Source organism: Theropithecus gelada, chromosome 3, assembly GCF_003255815.1.
Source record: "Theropithecus gelada isolate Dixy chromosome 3, Tgel_1.0, whole genome shotgun sequence".
Classification (NCBI taxonomy): domain Eukaryota; kingdom Metazoa; phylum Chordata; class Mammalia; order Primates; family Cercopithecidae; genus Theropithecus; species Theropithecus gelada.
The window spans coordinates 48,769,510-48,795,913 of record NC_037670.1 but is presented as its reverse complement, the minus strand read 5'-3'; the positions used below and the strand labels follow the sequence as shown (position 1 = coordinate 48,795,913).

The following is a 26,404-nucleotide window of genomic DNA, read 5'->3' as shown; positions in this document are numbered from 1 at the left end:
CAAGTCAGTATATCCTGAGATACAGAAAATGAAAAGACTAGAGAAGGGAATGGGGTTTGCTTCTGGACTTGTTAACCTTGAAAGATCTATTAGCTATTGTGCAAGGAAGAATTAACATAGCAGGCTTGCCTATGGACTTTGGAAAGCCTGCTTACAGGGGTGATCTTTGGCTGGCAACTGGAACTTACATTTCAGGAGGGTACCCACTACCCTAACTGATGAGAATGGTTCAATAGCTCCAAGTTGTTTATACAACCAATATGGTTCATGGTGAATATCTGTTTTCCTTCTGGGAGTCTGGAATTTTGGTGTGTGTTAAGAAAAGGGTGTCCACTTGACCAGCCTCCGATAAAAACCCCGGATGCTGAATTTCTAACAAGCTTACCTTGTAGACATTTCACATGTATTGCCACAACTAGTTGCTGAGAGAATTAAGCATGTTCTGTGTGACTCTACAGGGAAAGAACTTTTGGAGCTTGTGCCCGTTTCCTTCCAGACTTCACCCCATATATCTTTTCTTTTTTGCTGATTTTGTTTTGTATCCTTTCACCATAATAAATATAGCCATGAGGATAACTATATGCCGAGTCCTGTAAGTTATTAAAATAAATAATTGAGCTGGAGAATTGTCATGGGGATCCCTGACATGGGACCATCTAGATTAAAAGGTTGAGTAGGCCTGGTGTGGTGGCTCACGCCTGCAATCCCAGCACTTTGGGAGGCCAAGGCAGGCGGATCATGAGGGCAAGAGATCGAGACCATCCTGGCCTACATGATGAAACCCTGTCTCTATTAAAAATACAAAACATTAGCTGGGCATAGTGGCATGTGCCTGTAGTCCCAGCCACTTAGGAGGCTGAGGCAGGACAATCGCTTGAACCCGGGAGGTGGAGGTTGCAGTGAGTCAAGATTGCGCCACTGCACTCCAGCCTGGGAACAGAGCAAGACTCTGTCTAAAAAAAAAACAAGAAAGGTTGAGTAACCAGTTGTCTATATGCACCTGGTGTTAGGAAAGATATAGGCTGGAGTGACAAACTGGAATTGTTCTAAATTGGACTGGGTAAGTCAAGCCATTGTTCTGGATGAAATCACCTTAACATATGTGAAGAAAAGTAAAGATGTCCTCAAAAAAACAAAAAAAACAAAAACAAACAAAAACTATCAGTTACTCCAAAGCATAGAGTTGGTGAAGATGAGGAAATTTATCAAAGGATACTGAGAAGCAGTGGCTAGCACAAACACATAAAAATAAAAACAAGAGAGAATGGAACCAGGGAATCCAAGCAAGGTATCTATTGCCGTCAGAAAACTGTTCCTGACATTTTTCACCCCAAATTCTTTGTTGGCTCCCTTGTCTGTAGAAGTATGAGCCAAATGTTTCCTGGATTAACTGCCCCCTCCCCACAAAATGACAGATCTCTCCCTCCACTTGCCTCTGCCCCTCACCTCAGCATATCCCAGGAGTCACCATGGCACTATCTTACGTGTGACCAGAAATCTTTCTATCGGAGGATTGGCCAGCATCTTCCTTTCTTGCCCTATTCTGGTTATCCAATGCTGCAAAACTAATCACACCACAATTTGGTGGCATTAAACAATGATGTTATTATGTTCATGATTCTGGTGGTCAAAACTTCAGGCAGAGACTGCTTTTCTCTGCTCCACTATGATTGTGACCTTGGCTGAGTGTCTAGAACAACTGGAGACAGCTGAAGCAGCTCACATGGAGACATATGGCTGGTGCTTCGGTTCTAACTGTGGGCTGAGTTACCCTGGTTCTTCTCGCTGTGTGCTGTGCTGGAATGCGCAAAATGGCTCCGTGACTCACACCTCTGAGGCCTGGGCTGAGATGGCTGGAAATGGCCAGATCTCTCTCTCTCCTCTCTCCTCTCTCTCTCTCCTCTGTCCTCTCTCTCTCCTTTCTCCCTGTCTCTCTCTCTCTCTCTCCACCCCACCCTCGCTATCTCTCTCCTTCTCTCTGTTTCTACAGACTCTCTGAATGGTTAGCTTGAGAACAGAGGTCTTAGAGTCGTTAAATTTCCTACATGGCAGCTGGATTTCCTCAGCATGAGGATTATAAGAGGTTCAGACAAGTCTTTCCACAACATAGGCTTGGACATCTCAGGTCACTTCTGCCACATTGTTTTCGCCAAGAGATCCCCTAAATCAGCCCACATTCAAAGGGAAGGGAATTAGAGAAAAGAGGTTCAATTTCTCAACGAGAGGAGTAGCGAGGGATTTTCAGTCATACTCTGATTCCCCTTTGCCAATGACTACTGCTCAAGAGACTTGTGAGAGAATCTCACCATGGCCATGGTCTTTCCTAAAATAGCAGTAGGTCATAGCAATTCAGTGTGTCTCTGTTCCCTAAAAGTTGTATCTGAATTACCAAAGAATGTCTGTGGAGTAGCAAACAGTCTCCTTTACTTTGTGAGACACTTTTGCATCACACTGGTTTGATCAAACCTGCAAAACAAGAGTTTTAATATTGCATTGCAGTGAGTCACACCTTTCTCCCGGCCTAGGTGATGATGAAAGAGGCAAACTCTCCTGCATTATTCAATCATTGTGTCTTTAGCTCTTAGCACGAAGTCTGGCATAAAGAACCGAAATAAATTCCCTGAAAAAAATACAGAATAAATGGGAATTAACACAAAGTTACAATTTTCCAAAGTACCCTTATTCTGCAGCAGCTGAAAAACCTTAAATTTAAAAACCTTAAAATTTCAATTGTTAAATAAGTAACAATTGAGTGATCAGAAAGAATTGCAGAGCTTGTGTGATCATAATTTGGCCATAGAAGAACTAATTTTATAAGCTAATTTTGAGACTACATATATACATGTGTAGTTTCATATATATACACACACACACACATACATATGTAGAATACATGTATTTTGAGACTGCATATGCATATATGTACATATGTATATATGTAGTCTCAAAATAGATATTCTTTTTATATGAAAAAGTTGCTGGAAAGGACTATCTTTAAGGATGAGAGCACACTGTCATATTATGACTCATATGTGTAAAATAAAACACATAAAAGGAATATTTTTTATTAATTTATTAGTAAAATTATACTTTCATTATTCACAAGATATATTTCTTATTGATTGTTGTGTTGGCTCTCTTCCTCCCTTTTTGGGTTTTATTGTAATATCAAACAAAAAACAAGTATTTGTATATAATATCATGAATATTATTTTATGGTCTTTATCAAGCCTTGAGCATAGATTGTTTTTAGTATTTCTCAGTTAATGTGTGTAGAACCACTACAATGCCTGATGTTAGTCGTTTAGTTGTTTTGTCTTTGTAAAAAAGGAAAAAGTATAATCGGTAGATATATGCCCAATAAGAATAGTGCTACTCTTTCAGGAAATGTAATTCCTAGAACAAAGAAGGGATTTGGCAAGTTGCTTTCATAAAAAGTAGGTGTCCCAATGGATGACATCAATTAAGAAATACAGAACTTTCTGCTGTTATTATGTATATGTGGGGTGTGGGGTAATTTAATAGTTTCATTGAGAATATGTAATGCTCCAAATAATTGTTGATACCTAGAGGTTTTACTATTAGAGACACTTGTATATATTTTATTCTAAAGTCTTATTTTAATAAAGTTAATATTTTTAAGCACTTGGTTGATAAAGCAATTTGAACAAGACAAATTACTTTTAATTCTAACACAGTAGCTGTCCAAATTGTCAACAAACAGATCAAAGCCTAGAAATTTATGCTTTACTTACTACTTAAAAATTTAAACTTTTGGCTGGGTGTGGTAGCTCATACCTGTAATCCCAGCACTTTGGGAGCCCAAGGTGGGTGGATCACTTGAGGTCACTTGAGGTCAAGAGTTCCAGACTAGCCTAGGCAACATGGCAAAACCCTGCCTCTACTAAAAATACAAAAATTAGCCAGGCTTGGGGGCGCACATCTATAATCCCAGTTACTTGGGAAGCTGATGCAAGAGGATTCCTTGAGCCTGAGAGGCAGAGGTTATAGTGAGCCAAGAGCCCATCACTGCACTCCAGCCTGGGCGACAGGTGTGAAACCCTGTCTCAAAAAAAAAAAAAAAAAAAAAATTAAACTTTTATAAAGAATGAGTTTTTAAATATAATATTTTTTTGAGAAAAGGGTAGATATAATCAAACCTAATTGCATATGGCTTCATTTTAGTTCTACTAACCTATGGATTCACTCAAAATGGCACATTGCAATGATATAGGACATTTTTGCATCTCCAGAGTTTACAGTGAGAAAGGTCCACTTATCAAACCTCTAATACTATCCCTTTACATATGAAATAGAAGGGATTACTAAATAAAACCCAAAATAGTAAGCCTGCAAAATAAATGGTATGTTAACTTGTAGTATGTCACAGTATATGCCCAAATTGTTTTCACCATGTTGCATGGGCTATGTGGTCTTTTAAATTAAATATTATTTTCAGTTACATTGATGCGGTTTAAAATCATGCTTAAAATATTATTACCAATGAACATCAGGCACTCTGAGTTTTAGACAACGTTTATAGTTGAGGGACTATCAGCCAAGATACTTGTAATTAGAACCATCCCCACTGTTTTTCTGCACCCCAGGATTGGCCCTAATCATCCTGATCATGCTGTCACAAACTTAAGAGGAAATAAGGAAAAGCAGAGAAAAAAGAAATTGGTTATGGATAAAAGTGAAAATAAAACATGAGATATAAATCAAGCTTTTTTTTTTTTTTTTAAAAAAAATAAAAGGCAGCACCTGTGTGGCATACGTAAGATCCCTTCCTTACGTTCTGGTTGTCATGTTTCCCTGTATTTGATAAAACACATAATTTTGAGAAAAAAATGGTTTTACATGTATCTATGTCTCGACTTTTCTGATGAAGTTATACCAGAAAAGTTAATTATTTGATGGGCCTGCCATGTGAAAACCAGAAAATAACCTCGTACTCACAAGCCAGTGGAAGGGATTCCTGATTTTACTTAAAAAAAAAAAAAAAGGTGGGGGACGGGGGGACAAATACCAAATTAAGCAAGTAGAGAAAAAGAACAGGTAGGAGTGGTGTGCGTGTGTGTGTGTGTGTGTGTGTGTGTGTGTAACATTTTGACAATGCTAAACTCTCATAAGCATTTAACTGCTTCAGATGTTTAACATTTCTTACCCATTCTCAATTTTTGTGACATTCAGGCAAATGATCATTTTCTGTGAAGACAGCTCCGATTTTGGCTGGAATGGCTACGGCTATGCAATGGCACTTTTTGTTGTAGTCTTTCTGCAAACTCTGATTCTTCAGCGATATCAATGTTTTAACATGCTCACCTCAGCAAAAGTTAAAACAGCTGTAAATGGACTGATCTACAAAAAGGTAAAAATTCCAAGGAATTCCCATTTCTAGAGGGACTACTCCCTTATGTGCTTTAAAATAAGGGGACTAGAAAAATAGGGGAGTATATCAAAAACTCTTTAGGAAACCCTTTGTATATACATTTGTTTTGCTTTAAAAGAACTTTGGCTCATGGATATCGGTTGCATTAATTTCTCTTTAGTGCATGTTCTCTCTCTCTCTCTCTCTCTCTCTCTCTCTCTCTATCTCTCTCTGGTCTTTACAAATTCTAGTCAGCCCTAATCCATTAAATTAAATGATAATCTTTGTTTACTCTTATGCCACCTAACTGCTACTCACAAAGTGAATGGAATTGAATATTTTCATGGTTTTCTGTATGTATGCATCAATAAAAGCTCTTCTTTTCACAATATTATTTTTAATCTTCATATTACCTTTTTCTTTCTCCTCTATGAACTTCGTTTTTGGGCAATAAAGTCATTCATTTTTATACAGTCATTCTCCATTGCTCTTTTATTCTAAGTCCTGCCTCTCAAACTTGGCTGATCTTTATTCCTGGCATAACCCTAAAGTTTAATTAGTCCTTTTTTGAAAATACCATTTTAAACACTGCCTCTTTATCATGGAGGGTATTTTATTTACAACATAATTATAAACAGTTAAAGAGCTTCCTCCTTCCCCTAGTTATCAAGTAGTTATCCAAGCAATAAGTGTAGTTTGTTCCTGCTTTGCACTCTGATATAAATTGTAGGTTCATCAGCATTTGGAATAGAAATTTATTCACCTGTTGTATCTTTATCATATGAGACAATGACTTTTACACTTTATTAAAGTTGGATTACTGAATGAATAAATGAATGAATGCATGAATGAACAAGTGAGCCCCTGCTTTCCAAATAAATTGAGGGAAGTGTTAGCATAAATAACAAATATGTGGAATTAAATGCAGATTTTATAAGAGATCAGATGAATAGGAAATCTACAAGGGTTGTACACATCTAAGGAAGTTTTCACATAGAAAGTCTTGAAAAGGTCTGTGAGAGAGCTATTGACTTTGTGTAAGGGGAAGGAAGTATTATAATTTGGGCTGAACTGGACATGAAGCATTACAGGCGATTTTGCTCTGTTGGGCCACAACTGGGGCATGAAGTGGTTTTATGGAACTTGGAAAGCCAAGTACAAATTGAGCAGTAAATGGTAACTGAACTTGCAGCAGAGTTTAGCTCTGTAGAACTCAGTCCAAATACAGGATTAGAGGGGCTGTCTCGGTCCTAATTCTAGAGGCAGTATGTGCTGCCTCCAATATGGAATAAAGATACAGAAGAATCTAGAAACCGGTTTGAATGCTAACACTTGTTTTGGTATACAGTCCATATGGAACAGGAATTTATTCCATGATTAGAGCATTGGAGTTTAGACATGAGATGTAGGTGGATTTACAAGCATAAAAGACTAAACTGCCATGAAAGAGTGAATTTAGAAGCATAAAATGTGGAGCACAGATAACTTTTAGAGCAATAAACCACTCTGTGTGATAGTACAATGGTGGATATATGTCATTATACATTTGTACAAACCCATAGAATGTACAACACCAAGAGTGAACCCTAATGCAATCTGCAGACTTCCGGTGATAACGATGTATCGGCTGTAACAATGTAACAATGTTCGGCTGTAATGATGTATCGGCTGTAACATCGGCTGTAACAAATGTACCACTCTGTGGAGGATAATGGGGGAGGCTATGCACATGCAGGGTAAGCAGTATATGAGATTTCTCTGTACCTTTCAGTTTTGCTGTGAACCTAAAACTGCTCTAAATAAAAGCAGTCCTTTGTAGGGGCAGAAAGGTGTAATACCTCTTTTCACCCACCATAAGAGTTCGGTGGGACACGTCTATAGCAAAAGACAGGTTGAAAAGAGAAAAATAAAACAAGTTAATTTAATTAGATTTTACATGTTCAGAAGTAAGACCCAGCGATCCAGGAAAAACTGTCTATTCTTATGCTTAGGTTCTATAAAGAATAGACAGCAGTGTAGAAATGTGATCAGACAAAAGGGTATGATCCGATAGTAATGCACTGAGAGGAGAAGCCCAGCATGACCTTTCCACTCAGATTCCTCCTGGTCTCTCTGTATAGTATTCCTTTCCCTGGATATTGGACAGGAGACTTCTGGAAGGATAGTCTTCAAGAGAGAAGGGAAAAAGTGTTATCTCTCTGAGTTAAATGTCTTGTTTGTAGGGAGAGGGGTTCTAGTTCCTGTGACTCATTTTTGGTAAAAGGAAAGAAAGAGGAGGGGGAGACAAAAGGGCTGGAGTGGGTCAGAGAGACTTTGCTTCTGAGGCTTTCCCAGTGTTCTTCAGTTCCACGTGCTCAGCATGCCAAGGTGCCGTATTTTGGGGTGTCATGTTCTGAGCCCCAACATCTTAAAAACAGAACAGACTGAAGTAGAAATTAGAGCAAGCTGTTAGAAGTAAAAAGGGAAACAAGTGTCATCGTTCAGTCTATTGCAAAGTGGGAATAGTGATTACAGGGGCTAGACCTTGTATAATTCCTTAGAGATTGTTTAAGATTAATTTGGGCTGAACTGGACATGAAGTATTACAGGCCATTTTGCTCTGTTGGGCCACAACGGGGGCATGAAGTGGTTTTATGGATCTTGGAAAGCCAAGTACAAATTGAGCAGTAAATGGTAACTGAACTTGCAGCAGAGTTTAGCTCTGTAGAACTAGGTCCAAATACAGGATTAGAGGGGCTGTCCTGGTCCTAATTCTAGAAGCAGTATGTGCTGCCTCCAATATGGAATAAAGATACAGAAGAATCTAGAAACCGGTTTGAATGCTAACACTTGTTTTGGTATATAGTCCATATGGAACAGGATTTCATTCCATGATTAGAGCATTGGAGGGAGAGCAAATGGGAAACTGCCACTTTTAAACCATCAGATCTCATGAGAACTCACTCATTACCATGAGAACAGCATAGGGAAAACTGCCTCCATCATCCAATCACCTCTCACCAGGTCCCTCCCTCACCACACAGGGATTATAATTCCAGATGAAATTTGGGTGGGGACACAGAGCCAAAGTATATCAGGGGTGAAGGTATCAGGATGTGCTTTGTTCCTTATCCATCCACAATTACTAGTGTAAGTTTGGAATACAGTTCAGGGAATATCATTTTTAGGTTTGCAAGAAAGAACATGGGCCTCCTTCCACTTGATGACTTCAAAATTCTGTGATCACAAAACTCCGATTCTGTTACCCCTTAGTTCACAGGTGCAAGCTGCATGGAAATTCTTGGAGACTAAAAACAAAACATGATTCCAAAGAAATCATTACATCTGAAAGATACCTTCACTTGTAGGCTGATCATAGTTCTATTCACAACAGCAAGGATATGGAATCAACCTCAGTGTCCATCAACAGATGATTAGATAAATAAAATGTGCTGTATATGTGTGTGTATACACACACACACACACACACACACACCATGGAATACTCTCAGTCATAAAAAAGGAATGAAATCATGTCACACTTGCTGGATCATGGATAGAATTGGAGGCCATTGTCTTAAGTGAAATAATTCAGAAACAGAAAGTCAAATACCACATGTTCTCACTTATAAGTGGAAGCTAAAAAATGTGTACACATGGACATACAGAGTGAAATAATAGCTACTGGAGACTAGGATGGCTGGGTGGGTGGGTGGGGGTAAAGGATGAGAGATTATTTAATTGGGACAGTGTGCACAATTTGAGTGATGGCTACATTGAGAGCCCAGATGACACCATGAACCAATATAGCTATGTAACAAAACTGCATTTGTACCCCCTAAATCTATAAAATAAAAAATAAGAACTTTTTAAAAAAGAAGCATCAATTAGATCTGGGTTTAATATGGGCAGTCTGGGGGCATTCCTCCATTAAGCATTGTCCAATAGAGTTTTTGTGATTTTTTAAAAAAAAGTTCTGTATTTGCACTGTACAGTATGGTAGACACTAACCACATATGGCTGCTGAGCCCATGAAATGTAACTAGTGCAACTAAAGAAGTCCATTTTTAATTTTAATTACTTTAAATTTTAATGTAATAACTACATCTGGCTAGCGGCTACCATACTGGCTAGTATGGTGTCTACACTGTCTCCATTTGTACTTTAAAGATGTTATCTAACTTTAATTATGGTAATTATAAAATGCAAAAAAAAAAAAAAACCCAAAAACTGGTAAACATTTAGTCACATTCTTAAAGTAGAGATACTTAAGTATAGTCAGGAGAAGGAGAGACAGAATCCAAACCCTGCTCTTAGAGTCAGAAAGAGAATCCCAGCATATTTATTGGCACAAAAGGGGTTGAAGAATGCATTCTTATAAGTGGTATGTGGTACCACCTTCAGCTTTACCCTTTCTCATACTTCTGGTTGAAGACCATTGGGATGGAAATTTTTTGGAGCCCTTGCAGCTCTACATTAAATGATGTGTATTACTTGCAGCTAGGATGGTCAGGAAAAGTTTCATGGTTAATATTGCATGATGTGGGTCATGGAATAATGGAAGGATGCATTGCATGGGGTAAAGGCTCTGATGTTGGAATAACATAGAAGAAAAAAGGTACAGAAATGCGTACAAGGCCTGCTCAGACAATGGTGAGTAGATTAATTTGGCTTGAGACAATGTTTCATGTCCAGAATGGTGGGAGAGATAGTAAAGTCAGAAGGGATTGCTTAAAAAAAAACTTGAAAACTACATTTTTAAAATGGACCTTAATTCTATAGGAAATTGGAACCCATTTGAGCCATAAGACAGATGATAGGACAAAAGGATTAAAAACAGATGAGACAGAAAAGAAGGAGACCCTTAGAGCTACTGCAATAATTCAAGAAATAAAGAAATGAAGAACTAGGGTCTTGGCATCGAGTCTAGAAAGTAACAAATATATAAGAAGAATGTGAAATTGCAAAACAAATTTCATTGTCAGTTTATAAAATGAAATATTAAGGACTGAACTAGTGATAATCAAGATTGTGGGGCTTGGAACTATATCTGGTTCATGTGAATTTTCTTAGAGCATAATTCAGTGAGGGAAATGAATGAAGTTTTTAAAACAGATAAGTCACACAGCTTTATGTATGTGTGTGTGTGTGTATTAAGATTTATATGATATGAAAATACTGTAAAAAACAAATCTAAAACTTGGATAGAAGTTTAAATAACAGTTTCTTAGAAAAAGTGATTAGGTAACAAATGACCTGGTTAATTTTCATTTTGATTGAAGAGTACTTAGAAGCTTCTAAACTTTTAACATTGTTTTAGATTTCCTTGCTTTTCATCTGAATCACATTTTTCCTCCTGTAACAGACTAAAGTACTTCCTACCAAACAATTCTAGAAATGTTACACCATCCACTGTAATTGGCCATATTACAGTACTCTTTCAAGTTGTTTCATAAAACAAAAGGCAGCTTAGATTGTATAATTTAGCAATAAATGGTAACTAAATTGCCCTTAGTGGATTGTGAATTTTGGCAGAAAAAACTACTGAAAGAAATTTGAAAAATTGAAAAATTCCCCTAGTGTTAGAAATGCCATACAAATAACCTTCAATCTTATAATAACTTTCAGTATTTTCTCTAATAGTCTAAAGCAATTGAGTTTTTCTTCTATTATTGTAAAAAAACTTAACATGAAATGTATTATCTTAATACATTTTAAGTTTAAAATGTGTTTATTGTTAACTATAGGTGCAATATATTACAGCAGATCTCTAGAGCTTATTCGTCTTGGTTAACTAAAACTTTGTACCTGTTGAGTACTAACTTTCCAGTTTTTCCTTGCCCCCACCACCCTTGGAACCACCATTCCAGTCTTTGATTTTATGAAATTGACCATTTTAGATACCTCATATAAGCGAACTCATCCAGTATTTATTTTTCTGTGTCTAGCTTATTTCACTTAGCATAACGTCTTAAGGTATATCCATATTGTCTCATATTGCAGAATTGTCTTCTTTTTTTAAGGCTGAATAGTCATTTATCCAAAGAAGACATATAAACTGCTAATGACATACACCTGGGTATATGTTCCTGGCTATATGTTCCACTGTGGGCCCAACCTACTATATTCCAGATGGGCTTTTCCATTTTTTAAAAAATTTATTGAATAGATAGATTTAGAGTGACTCCTGTATCTTATTTTCTCTTGCTATCCCCAAGTCTCAGTCCTGTCTCTCTTTAAATCAATGCAGGGAAGTTTTCATAAAATTTTTGATATATAAATGAAACTTTGTCCAGTTTCCAGTACAAATACAAATCTCCCACTACTTTTACAGTTGTTTATGTATTTCACTGGGAATTTTAAATGGATGAATAATTAGATAAATCAATTTCTATCCTCATCTTTTGTAAGAAGTTACCAATAATTATGCTTGGGGGTACTGGATTCAGTATACACATATTAAGTAGCATGCACTTGTAGAAAGTGAGAATTGGGAGTTGGAAGAAAAGATGTTATTTGCATCTGCTCTATGACACCTTTCAAGTACTTTCATCTCTAAGTTCCCATGGCCCTTATTGCTGTTTTTACACTTACAGCAAAAACAGTGTGTGTGTGTGTGTGTGTGTGTGTGTGTGTGTGTAGCTTTACAGATAGACTGTAATCACTTTGAGAAATAAAATTATGTCCTTTTTAAATGGTCCACAATTTCAAGCATAAAACTATTCATCAGTGTTCATTAGATATCCATTGATGCATTTGTGTACTTTGTATTGATAATATTTAGATGGTTTAGCATTATGGGGACACCACCAAATGGAGGAGAGCCTTAATATATCTAGAAGAGATTTTTTTTTTTTTTTTTTGGCAATTAACAAGTTATTGAGGGTTCTCTTTTTTGCTTCAACTTTTATTTTAAGTTCCGGAGTGCATGTGCAGGATAGGTAAACATGTGCTGCATGTGATTTGCTGCACAGATCAACCCATCACCTAGGTATTAAGCCCAGTGTCCTTTAGCTGTTCTTCCTGATGCTCTCCCTCCCTCTGCCCCCATCCCCATGACAAGTCCCAGTGTGTGTTGTTCCCCCATGTGTCCACGTGTTCTCATTGTTCAGCTCCCACTTATAAGTGAAAACATGTGGTGTTTGGTTTTCTGTTCCTGCGTTAGTGTGCTAAGGATAATGGCTTCCAGCACCATCCACGTCCCTGCAAAGGACATGCTCTGTTTCCTCTTTATGGCTGCATAGTATTCCATAAATTCTTATTGTTTGGAAACCCAAACGTTACTCTCTGCCAATAAACATTATTCTAAAACTATATACTTTAATCACTAATTATATTTCCTCACCTAAAAATCATGTTTCTGCGTTTTATAATATCCCAGTACATAAATAACCTTGTACATTTTCCTAATTATATTAAACATTGATATTAAAAGTTACCAATATTTGACTATAAAGATGCCCCATAATCACAGAACTCTAAAATATTCTGCTTCTCTTTTTATAGGCCCTACTTTTATCAAATGTTTCTCGACAAAAGTTTTCCACTGGGGAAATTATTAACTTGATGTCAGCGGATGCTCAGCAACTCATGGACTTGACAGCAAACCTCAATCTCCTCTGGTCTGCCCCTTTTCAAATCCTAATGGCCATATATCTCCTTTGGCAAGAGCTGGGCCCAGCAGTGTTAGCAGGGGTGGCAGTCCTTGTGTTTGTTATACCAATAAATGCTTTAGCTGCAACTAAAATAAAAAAGTTAAAGGTAAGAAAATGACTGCCTGATGTTACATGTGTCAAACAGGAGCTGAGTTTTTCTGACTTGAATGAACAATCACCATCTCGCTAATCATATAGAGAGAGTTATAAATGGAAATCATCCAATTTTGTCATTTACTTATTCACTCAATCAGCATTGACCAAGCATGTATCCTATGTCAGCCAGTGTTCCAGGCACAGGAAGTACAGCAGTGAGGGGAACTGACAAGTCCAGCTCTCATGAGGGGTAGTGGAGGGGACAAACGTTAAGCAAGTAAATAAGTAGATAGAAAACATTTGTATATGAAGAAGATTTAGTAAAGATACAGTGATGAAGAGACAAAGAATGCCATTTTACATTTAGGATCAGGAAAGTCCTCAGGAAGGGAGTGGGATATCAACAGGGTGAAGGAGTAACTCATGTGGACGTCTGAGGAAAGACATGCCAAGCAAAGGGAAGGGTATGCATGCAGCCTGGAGGTAGGGGTATGCTTGGTTGTTTGAAAAGTGAGGTACTGCAGCAAGCAGACAGGAAATGCTTCACTAAATTAATGTTGATATTCTTCCTTTATAATCAGTCATTCATCTTAACATCAATATATGTTTTAACATTCCGCCATGTGTTAGACAGTGTGCACTATGCTGTACTGTAAGAAATGGAGAAACCACAGAGTTCACTGCATTGAAGGAAATCACACTGCAATGAGATAGATGCTTTCACATGTTAAATTAACAGAGGCGGATGTATTGCTTATGAAAACATTTTATAATTTTAAATGGATCAAAGATTAACAATATATATTGACATGGAAATGTGTCAATCATATTTTAAAGCAAAAAGTAGATTAAATATATGCATGTATATCATGCATATATGTAGCTATATCATTGATCCATTATTAAAATGTGAATATACCTATACACATGTGTGTGATGGAGAGGTAAATAGATGAAGATACATAGCTATAAATATATTTGCATAAGCATAGAAGTAATCTAGAGATAAAGCATCAGTCTTTAAAGAATAGTTACCTGTAAAGTAGAATTAGACAGAAGGAGGGTAGATTTTTACTTATTACTTTAATACCCCTAAGTGACTAAAACTTATATATAATTTTATATTTTTCTTAATTTTTCAAATAAAAGATGACTGATCTTTAAATATAAAAACTAGAAAATAGCGTATATTTATGAAGTAAAGGTACTTAGCATGCTAGTGTTTAGAATAACAGATTTGTTTATAATTATAACAAATACTTTTAACCGGTTTTTAAAAATATATTCTGGATTTTAAAAACTGCTATTTAAAGGCACATTATTAAGAATGCAAAAATCTTTTTTGAACCTTAGAGTCCTATAACCTTCAAAGATATTTCAATATTATGTCCAATACACTAGATAGAAAATATACCTTTAGGCCAGGCACAGTGGCTCACACCTGTAATCCCAGCACTTTGGGAGGCCGAGGTGGTGGATCACCTGAGGTCGGGAGTTCGAGACCAGCCTGACCAACATGGAGAAACCCTGTCTCTACTAAAATACAAGATTAGCCGGGTGTGGTGGCGCATGCCTGTAATATCAGCTACTCGGGAGGCTGAGGCAGGAGAATCGCTTGAACCTGGAAGGTGGAGGTTGCGGTGAGCCAAGATCATGCAATTGCACTCCAGCCTGGGCAAAAAGAGCAAAACTCTGTCTCAAAAAAAAAAAAAGAAAAGAAAAGAAAAGAAAATATGTCTTTAAATCACACACGATATTATTAGTATAAAATTGCACACAGAATATGATGGATATTAGCTCGTAAAAGCATTCTTCATAAGATATACAAATACTTATGACATATAACATAAAGTGCCAATGTTAATCGAGAAAACACTTAAGAAACGATGCTCAAACAAGTATAAAATATTATAATTGTTAAATATTTGAATAAAAATACAATTGCATAACATTTATATAAAGAAAAGGAAGTATATTTGAAAATATACATTTTAATTATTCTAATTCCCAAAGAACAAATAAAATTTATAGAGAGCCTTATTTTTATTCTTGTGACACTTCTGTTATAAGTACATATATAAACAGTTACTGGAGTTTTTAGAAATGTGTTCTATCTTAGTAGAATGTGGGTGTTATTCAATTTTAAACAAATTATGTTTAAATACGTATTATATTTTCTACTTTTCTACTATTCTCCTGTTGGCTATGTTCAAGTTACCTATTTATAACGGTCTTCCAACATTGTCAATAGAATAATGTATAAATATTTTAAGATGCTTTTCTCCACTAAATCTTAAATAAAATAGAGAAAATAGAGCATATTTTAAAAATAGCTCTGGACATATCAGTAAAAGTATTACCAATTTTGTCAAATATTCTTTTATTTTCTTTCCATTAAATAGAAAAGCCAAAGAAAGAACAAAGATAAACAGATAAAGCTACTCAAAGAAATCCTACATGGAATTAAGGTAATATGAAAGGGATATGCCTTTGACCTATTTTGAGCATGGTAACACAGAGGAAGTTTGTAGTGTTCTCAGTATCTCAGAGTGATGACAGATAATAATTGTTGGCAGAAAATTTCAGATTTCAGATATTACAGGAATTCTTATCACTAAAATAACATTTAAATGCAAAGTCAAATAAAATGCAGCCATTTTCTTTTTGTTGCTCACACAAGTGAACACAAATATCCTAAAAGTCACAAAATACTACTTATTTTAAGGTATTGTGTTGAAAAGATGAGATGAAGCAGGCAAGAGTGGTCATAACACACCCATCAGTGTAAAGGCAGATTTATATAAGGGAAGTGATGAGGTGTCATTTAGTTTATTTTATGTGGGACACAAATGATCACATAAATGCTATTCTATAAATAGTATGTTGCAAATTATTTTTCTCTAGAAAAGCTGGGATAGTTTAAAAGTGACAGCAGTCAGTATCCTTGGGATCTGATAACAGGTGTTATAAAACCTCTCTCTGACAATACTGATAATTGCTACCATTTATTAAATATTTTCCATGCATCAAATGCTGTGCTTATTCCTTTATATGTGTTTCCTCATGGAATTCTTATAAACCTCAAGAAAAAGATTTCCCATTTCTATCTTATTAACTAGGAAACCAAGACACTGAGCAGTTAAGGGTCAGGTTTAAATTTACAGAACCAGTGAGAGTGTATTAGAGTTCTCCACAGAAACAGAATCAATAGATTTCATATAGAGAGATACAGATATACAGAAATATGAAGAGAGATTTAAGAAACTGGCTCATCTGATTGTAGGGGCAGGCAAGTGTAATATCTGTAGAACAGGTGGGCAAACCGAAAATTCTAGCAGAAGTTGATGCTGCTATCTTGAATCTGAAGGCATTCTGGAGGCAGAATTCCTTCCCCACTGAGGAACCTCAGCGTTTTCTCTTAAGGCTTTCGACTGATTTGATAAGGTCCACTCATATAACAGAGGGTCATCTGTCTAACTCAGAGTTTAACTGATTGAAATGCTAACAGCATCTAAGAAATACCTTCACAGAAATATCTGGACTCCTGTTTGAACAAACAACTGGGCCCCATAGCCAGTCAAGCAGTCGCATAAAATTAAGCATGACAGCTGGGCGCGGTGGCTTAAGCCTATAATCCCAGCACTTAGGGAGGCCAAGGTGTGCAGATCACCTGAGGTCAGGAATTCGAGACCAGCCTGGCCAACGTGGAGAAACCCCGTCTCTACTAAAAATACGAAAATAGCTGGGCATGGTGGCTCATGCCTGTAATCCCAGCTACTTGGGAGGCTGAGGCAGGAGAATCGCTTGAACTGGGGAGGTGGAGGTTGCCGTGAGCTAAGATCATGCCATTGCACTCCAACCTGGGCAACAAGAGCAAAACTCCACCTCAAAAAAAAGAAAAAAAATTAAGCATCGCATAGAGCTGGAATTTGAATGTAAGTCAATTCACTCTAAAGTTTAATGCAATAAGCGAGTGTAGGATCCTATTTCCCCACATTTTCTGTCTCAGAAAATAGTTTACAATCTCAAAACGCTAATCAGCTTTCAGAGAATGGCTTGAAGTCCCAAAACATCTGTCGTGGAGAAACTGGAATGGCAGGGAGAAGAGTTTAGCTATAAAGAAAAAGGTAATAGACAGAAATGAGAGTTGGATCAGCAGGATGAGTGACAGAACTGAGCTAGACGGAGCTGTCTATGGAGTTCTATGGAGTTCGTGCCTTACAGCTGGGATGTTGCGAGTCTGGCTCGGAAATAAGTTACTGGGGGTGGTGGGGACATAAGGATGGGTGGTCATTCCCTCCTTCTGCTCTGCTCCACCCCCAAAATACCACAATTTAAGAAAATATTCTGATTCAGTCAAAGTGGAAGCAATGCAATTTTCTTCATGGTTGTACCATCATTTTTTATCTTCACAATTGTGTGTGTGTGTGTGTTACTTGTTTGTATGTGTGCATTTTTTTCTTCTATGATATAGATTGTCAGATAATTATTGTGACTTATTTACAGATCCTCAAACTTTATGCATGGGAACCCTCTTATAAAAATAAGATTATCAAAATTCGAGATCAGGAATTGGAATTTCAAAAATCAGCCAGGTATCTTACTGTATTTTCCATGCTGACATTAACTTGCATTCCATTCTTGGTAAGTGTATGTCATATTTCCTGTTTTTATTTTCAAATCTGATTTACAGATTTACCTCCAAATTACTTGGAATTAAGATGTATAAAGTTAAATATTATGTATCTGAATTAAAATTGTAAAGAAAATACATTCATTAACTTATGTGGATTAGAGAACAAAAGTTACAAAGAAAGGGAAAATACTGTATGTGTTTTCATTGATCTGTATTTTTTAGATATAATAAGATTTACTTCTCTGTAAATTTCTCAGAGATTTCATATATGCCTATATCTCTTAAAAACACAATCTACATTTCAGAATTTCATTCCAATTTTAGAGCTTGATATGTATGACCGACTCCTTTTAAGCAGACTCAAAGGGCACATTATATGGAGGTGAGAAGAGAAGCAACATTTATTGAGTTGTTACTGAATGTCAGGAAAGTTACATACATTGCCTTTTTTTCAATCTCGCAATAATAAGGCATTATTTTTCTCATTTAACAAGACAAAATGGAAGTCCAGAGTAGTTGGAAACATCCTCAAAGTTACAAAATTAGTATTTAGAGGCGAACTGACATGAAGTGACATTATTTTCTTTCTATTACACCATGTAAACATTGGGAATCCCATGCTATTTTAACTAGAGTATAAATTGCCTTGAACTATGAAGCCATGGGCAAAAGCCAAAGGAAAAGCAAGCCACAGGTAACTGGAGCATCAATTTGAATCAAAGTTGCCACTCTATGTCGATAATTAATTTTTTTAAATTTCAACAAAAGTGAGTATTATGGAAGCAAATGCAATATTTACATTTGGAATACTTTGGTAAAACCATCCAAGATGTATTTGCTTAAGCCAGGACTATATATATGATAGTTAAGTCCATTCGCATGCATGAATGATTTTTTTCTGCCTTTTCTAAATGAAACTTATAAGAACAAATATAAATCTTAAACATGATTTATTCATATCTTCCTCAGTTAATCTTATGACACAAAGAAAGAATAATTATTATATATATGTCAGAATGTATGCAACTGGAAAATAAGTTTACATAAAACTTCTGAATTTTAAAGAAAAGATGAACTGGTTTACAATATAAATGGTAATAATAACTGTGGTAAGGGTATAACATCTTAAAAGAAAAACGCTGGAAACAAAATTATTTAGATTTTATTTTCTAATTTTGGGGACTGTAACTAATAATGTTATCAGTAGAAATTTGAAGAAAGTAACACAACACATCTCTATTTTTTAGGTGTCCCTGGCAACCTTATGTGTCTATTTCTTACTGGATGAAGGAAACATTTTAACAGCCACTAAAGTGTTCACATCGATGTCTTTGTTTAATATTTTAAGGATTCCTCTGTTTGAGTTACCAACCGTGATCTCAACTGTGGTCCAGGTACATACAGAATACCTTAAACTAGGAGTTATTCCTTTACAGGAATCTATGGTTTGGGACATTTTATTTCTTCATCTTTTAAATTTTATTTTATTTCACTTTATGTGGTTGTTTAACACTGCATTCAAAATTAGTTTTCCTGAATTAATGAGTAATAGAGAACATTATAGAATAAAAATGAATCATGTCTTGCTTGCTTGTGCTTTTTTTTCCATCAAAGTGACTTTTAAATACTTCAATATGTTATTTTGTTTTCTTGTTAAGTGTTAGGTTCTCTACTTAGCATTTTTAAAGCTGGTGTTAGCCACTATGCCGTCATAGAATTCATTTCCTGTTTCCAACGGAAAAGTTATAATTAGGTGCTTTGTATGAAACTGGATAGAATGTTTTTCCAGGGTTCAGCAGCATTTCATCTATACTGAATGAATAAGCAGGGAGAAAAGCACATTGATAATATCAGTCAGCCAACAAGCCATGTGTGAGATGTCTGGGTCTGCCTACTTTTAGTTGTAATCTCCAGTTCCTGGAGGCTGTTTAGATACTAGACACAATGAGTAGATGGATGCTAAGGCCACAGGAAACCCAGAAAAGTTCCTTGATCCTTTTGCCCTGAGATTTATGGTTACATTTTTTGGATATCAGGTTTGGCCATCCTCCATTCAATTATTTTCCTCAAGTCTGGATTCATAAACAAAGTGAATATTTGCTTATTGGAATCATCCTTTAATTTAAGAACTTTACTCTTTAAAAAATATTACTTGAATAAGGAGTAACATAATTGAATAGTAAAAACCAATTAAGCCATTTTTGTTACATCACATCTTTTTTCATGTTATTTTTCTTAAAATAACCAACAGAGGGCGTAGAAGAACCGCTGATGTGATGCTTTTAGCATTTGATTTCGTAGCACGCTTCTCATAAAGAAAATGTCAGTTCTTAGAGTAACAGTTTTGTTCTAGTTTTGCAATTAGAATCTAGCTAAAAGTCCGATATCAAAGCCTTTTCCAATTGCTAGCAGTACTGTGCTACCTTCATTTAAGGACACCATTTTTCCAAAATGGAAAAACAGAAAAAGTTAGCTGTATATTCTGATTTGCCACACCTGGTAAACAAAACCACAGCCCAATTACATCTTATGTGTTAACGATACAAGTCCCCTAACACAAAGTAAATAAAAATGTACTAGAAATTTTATGTAAGTCAGTTTTCCGAAAACAATGTAATTTTATTTCTCCTAATGTAGCTAAACATTTTATAGCTATTTTACTACATTACAATTTCCTATGTTACTATAATTGAATATTATTATTGTCAACATTATAGTTTTGTTTATCATCAGTAGCAGAATTCACTCACCAATCTTAAAGTTGCTTTTAAAACTTTATTTTTCTATATCACAAGAAAATATTACCTCTCACCTGTTAGGATGGCTAGTATCAAAAAGTCAAAGAATAACAAGTGTTGGCAAGGATGTCAAGAGAAGGGAACCCTTGTATACTGTTGGTAGGAACATAAATTGGTACATCCGTTATGGAAAACAGTATAGAAGTTCCTCAAAAAATTCAAAATAGAACTACCATATGAGATAGAAATCCCACTTATGGGAAAATATCCAAGGGAAATAAAATTACTATGTTGAAAAGATATATGCACTACCATGTTCATTACAGCATTATCAGGAGCCAACATGTAGAAACAACCTAAGTGGCCACTGGCAGAAAAATTGATTAAAAAAATATACAAACAGTATAATAGTATTCAACATGGCAGAATATTATACTAAGTGAAATAAACTGGGCACAAAGAGACAAATACTCTGTTATCTCACTTGTATGTGAAATCTAAAAAAGTCTAACTTATGGAAGCAGAGTGAAGAAAAGTGCTTATTAGAGCTCAAGGGTGACATTGGGGTGGGGTGTGGAGGGGTGAATGAGATGTCGATCAAATATTACAAACTTCCAGTTATAAGATGAATATGTTCTGGAGACCTAATGTACAGCATGATGACTATGGTTAATGATAGTGTATTGTATACTTGAAAATTGCTAAGAGAGTAGATGGTAGGTATTCATATACACAGGAAAATAAAGGTGTCTACAGGAGGCGATACATAATCTAATTAGCTGGATTGTGGTAATCATTTCAAAATGTGCATGTGTATAAAAATCATGTCGTATACCTTAAATATGTATAATTTTTCTCAATTATACCTCAAAGAAGTTGGGGAAAAAATCAATCTTTCTGTAATTATTAAGAGTTTTTATGGCTTTTCCAGAATAATAAATAGGATTTTCATTTCTTTTTCTCATACCTTTCAGCATAGATGACATTAGTTTTCATCTTTGATTCATGAAACTGCCCTTTGTCTATAGGAATGAATGTATTTATAGCATTAAATCAATTCAAACTATGCTTGATATATTTATCTCAATATCTTTAATCTGTATAAAAATTCTACTCAGGCTGTAAAACATAATAAACATTTTTTAGTTTAAGTTCTACTTGAACCCCAGATAAATTCCATCTGTGCTTATTTTGATAGACAAAGATATCCCTGGGGCGTTTGGAAGACTTTCTCCACACTGAGGAGCTTCTTCCTCAAAATATTGAAACAAACTATATAGGAGGTCAGCACTTCCTCTTTGCATTCATTACTTACTTGACTTCTGGGTTGAAGGTAATTGGTTCTAAAATGCATCATTGTATATTTTTTTCTTCCTTAGATCATGCTATTGAGTTTACAGATGCTTCTTTCTCCTGGGATAAAACAGGAATGCCAGTTCTAAAAGAGTAAGTCGTGGTTTGGAGAATCTTTTTTAATGTTAATATTGGGTTCTAAAATGCTCCGTATTTTTATTTCTTGGAGGTTTTTAATAAGATTAATATACTGAAATTAATAAGACTTTTAACCTCTCACTTTACCTTTAATTTTCATGGTGATCTTGCTGTCCTTTTTTCTATTATTTCTTCTACCTTCAGCATTTTATTGTTCATTTGTTTGCATTTTGGAAGGGTAGGTGTTTGTAGAAAAAGGTGAAAAGCGACGATTTCAGGGATGATGCTAAGTGCTGCACACAGTGACTTATCTAGGAATAGATTTTTAAAACAACCGTAAAAAGAATCTCCTATATTGTCTCCCTTTCTTCTCATGCAGCTTGAACATAAAGATCCCAGAAGGAGCTTTAGTGGCTGTTGTAGGGCAAGTTGGGTCTGGAAAATCATCCATGCTTTCTGCCATTCTGGGGGAAATGGAGAAACTTACCGGAGTAGTCCAAAGAAAGGTAAAATAAAAAATACATTCTTTCAACATCTTCTAATGTAACAAGCTATAGCCAACTTGTCATTAGTGTCAATAAGAATTTATCAAGCTGAATTGAAGATGCAAGCCTTTAATGGGCATTTCCAGTTTATAACAAACATTTCATTTTCCATAGAAATTGATTAACTATGGGTGGATTAATAACAGAATTCTGTTCTCCAAATACTCCAGCAAATCATTTGTAAATGCTTATGATAATTGTTTGATGATATTAACTGAATTGCAACCAATTATAGAGAAATGAATGTGATTTATATTGTAATTTGATTAGGTTTCTATTTATTATTCAGCAAGGTTCCCTAAGTAATTACAGCCATTTCATTTCTAAGAAGTCTTGTAGCCACTCTCGGGTAGGATCTTTGACCAAAAAGAAACTTCAGAAAAATAAAGTTATTAATAACTTACATTTAAGATTCAGCATTAGGACCATGAAGAGATCTACTCTTGACTAATTGTTCTATTCTTAAAGGTCAATAAGAATAAGAATTGAACAAGTTCTTAATCAGCTCTCTTTTTTTGAAACAGTAGACTACCCAATGAACTTTTCCTTAGATGTAATCAACTCTTAGGTAAAACACTTAAGTAGCCCAATCTTTCCTTCTTACCTGTGACAAGATGAACAAGCTCTATGTATCTGAGATCAGCATCTCTTCACTGTATTATTTTTTCTTTCCTCTCTGGGAAAAATCAACTCTAACTCCTTTTATTTTTCCTCACATATTTCTTTCTACCTTTATATCTTTCCTGATTCCAGTCCTTTGGTGACTATTTTTTGTTATTCTTTTTTATCTCGGCATGACTGTTACCTAGTCTAGGGCCAAATATGATTCCTGTGACTTTCTCTGATAAGATTGCACTTAATGAGCACCACTGTTTTTAAACCTTAAGTATACTATCTTTGTAGCACTATGCTGTTTGTAGCAATTGCAATTAGCCATTTCTCTGCAGTTCAGGATAGCTGTACCTTTTACTTGGGTGTACATTACAAACATAATAAGTGTCATATTAATTTCATTTTTATTTAGTTTTTTTCAGCTATTTCACTAAGCAATTACTGAGCCTATGCTATGTGCCAGAGAAGTAAACGTGAATAAGATATGCCCCTCTTCTTTCAAAGGTCATAGTGTAGTGAGGGAAATACCATAATCAATGATAAAAAGGTCTAAATCAGATATGAAAAATGAATTGAGGCATAAAAAACAACAAATTCTGCTTCAAAGAGTTAGAAAAAGAATCCAAAAGGAGGTCGCCCTTTATTTGATATTGAAAAATAATTAGAAATTGATAAAGATAAAAATAATGTCGATTCTAGATTTCACTTAATTCATTAATAATAGTAATAAGCTGAAAAGGCTGGGGTGAGAATTGCATAGGATAATGTGCACAGACCTAGCCTAGCTCCTCTCTATGAATATGTATGATGATCATCATTTTTATTACGACTGTTGAGGCTCTCAAAATAAGATTTAAGGATTATTTCTGATATCTTTGAATGTTTTTAATTAAGAAGGTGTTCATAGCGATGAAACAAACTGTAATAATGCCATTATTAGTGGTAAAACAGAGAGGATATTCTTTGTTTATTTTAAATTACTGATGCCCAAGAAAAAGTATCTTATCTGTTTTTATAACTGGTCATTGGCCTTCAGGAAGCTTTTGGCCTGGATCAATGGCAGGATTTGAAGTATCACATTCTGAATTATTTCCCCAAATACTTTTTCTTCAGAATTTATATCATCCTGATTATCTCTATTGAAGTAAAATTAACATTATAGCGGCATTTTCAAAGTGCTTTTGTGTGCACTTTCTATTTTTCGGTTTTTCAGATGATTACTTTTTTGAGGCATATTTTAATCCACAATATTCAAACTCTAAAACTGCCTATTGTCGCTAAACTTTCTCTGTAGACTCCCTACTCTTTTCAGTATCAAAAGCTCACACCAGGCACCATTCATGAAAAGGATTCAATGTTCAGTGTTCTGTGGCAGAAACATCAGAGATTTGGAGACCATTTTTGAATTCACAAAACTTCTATTATAGTTTCATTATTAAGAATGAAACAAAATGTTTTCATTTGTATGTGAAAGGAAAAATAAAAGCGAATATTTACATCTCTATGAAAATTGTAGTTTCTGTTTTCTCATGTTCTTCAGTCTCTTCTCCTTTGTTTTTCATCCTCTGCACTGCTCAACTTGCTTAATACATAGCAAGTATTCAAAATATCGACCACTCACATGCTGATTTAATATGCAATTCAAAGCAAAGTTTAGATTATTCACTTCACAAGGCAATTTGAGAACAATTCCTTTTGTGTTCAAGATCAGGTCAGATCAGAACTATATTGTTTTTGATCAAAAGCCATTCTGTGTCTTACATACTCAACAAAGAAGAATTACAAGTTAATCTTTGATCTTTAAAGTAGTAGGTAGAAATCAAAAGGCTAATAATGGTTGCACATGTGTGTATATCAGAAAGTACTTTAAGTGGCTGGTATTGTTATAGAGTATGGAGTACTTAAAATACTGAATCAGTGTTTGAATTGAGTCCATGGGGTAGATTGAAAGGTAGGCCACTAGTGCAAATACTATGGGTTCTTTTTCTAGAAAAGAAGGGTTAGTTGAGAAGATATTTTATGCAGCAGACTGTCATATATTTAAAAATCATTTCAAGGTATAAAATCATAAAACATAAATTTGGGAGCAGTGGTTAATGTATAATACACGGAGATTTGCCACCCAGATCCTCCTACTAGTTAGGACTTCTACAAGTCCCAGCTGTGGGAGTATGAACAGGAAGTCATCTCCTTCAAGGTTGGCCTGGACTTCAGATAGTGGCCTGTCCCAGGGTCTCACTTTTGCTCAGCCTGACTTGGGACAGCTCTGATGACCAATTCTCTTCCATGGCTCTCCGGAGGATTGGCCAAAGTTTTCTTGGTTCTGCATCACATCCGCATCTGTGGCTTCTCCCTCTGCCTAATCTTCCCTCCTCCTTTCCTTCTACAGGGGTTGATCCCAAACAAACAACTTGGACCCCAAAATCTGATTCAGTGTTACAGACTGAATTGTGTTCCCCCAAAATTCATATGTTGAAGTTCTAATTCCCAGTACCTCAGAATGTGACTGTATTTGGACACAGGGTCTTTAAAGAGCTAGTTAAGTTAAAACAAGTTCATTAAGGTGGGTCCTAATTCAGTATCACTGGTGTCCTTATAAGAGGAATTAGGACACACACACACACACACACACACACACACACACACACACACACACGGAGAGAGAGAGATCATGTGAAACACGAGAAAATTACAATCATCAACAAGCTGAAGAGAGTGGCCTCAGTAGAAATCAACCTTGCTAACACCTGATTTCAAACATCTAGCCTCCAGAATTGTGAGAATAAATTTCCATTGTTTAAGCCACCCAGTCCATGGTATGTTGTTATTGCAACTCTAGCAAACTAACACACTCAGCATCTGCTTCCAGAGAATACCACTTTAGACAGATAATTGAGATAGAAGCTACAGTGAAAGTAAATAAGAAGCACAAAGTAACTCATTTGGAGGAAATTCCAGTAAAACATATAAAATATGGTGCCATGATCTATGTAATTATATGTATCCATATTAAATTTTTTATTTCTGTTTTAAAACTAAAGAAGGCAAAACTATGGACTAAATATGTTCCTTTACTGTGATGCATGCAACTTCTCCTTTTCTCTAGTTAAGAATTTTTTTTAACCTCTTTCTTTTTTAGGGTTCTGTGGCTTATGTTTCTCAGCAGGCCTGGATTCAGAATTGCATTTTGCAAGAAAACATTCTCTTTGGCTCCATCATGAAGAAAGAGTTTTATGAGCAAGTATTGGAAGCCTGTGCTCTCCTTCCAGATTTGGAGCAGTTGCCAAAGGGAGATCAAACTGAGATTGGAGAAAGAGTAAGGGAACTGTAATTTATCACAT

At 35.6% G+C, this 26,404-nt stretch overlaps 1 protein-coding gene across 1 annotated transcript in view; it reads left to right on the top strand.

Annotated features, from left to right (window-relative positions):
• The window catches only part of LOC112621141 (multidrug resistance-associated protein 1-like), a 91,619-nt gene that overhangs the window by 15,878 nt on the left and 49,337 nt on the right, over positions 1–26,404 (top strand). Inside the window, exons 5-13 of the mRNA XM_025380369.1 lie at positions 5,194–5,371; positions 12,857–13,111; positions 15,504–15,569; positions 17,608–17,745; positions 18,985–19,131; positions 21,674–21,758; positions 21,855–21,921; positions 22,286–22,412; positions 26,203–26,379. Coding sequence (XP_025236154.1) covers positions 5,194–5,371; positions 12,857–13,111; positions 15,504–15,569; positions 17,608–17,745; positions 18,985–19,131; positions 21,674–21,758; positions 21,855–21,921; positions 22,286–22,412; positions 26,203–26,379 — 1,240 coding nt within the window. The remainder of the gene's footprint in view (positions 1–5,193; positions 5,372–12,856; positions 13,112–15,503; positions 15,570–17,607; positions 17,746–18,984; positions 19,132–21,673; positions 21,759–21,854; positions 21,922–22,285; positions 22,413–26,202; positions 26,380–26,404) is intronic.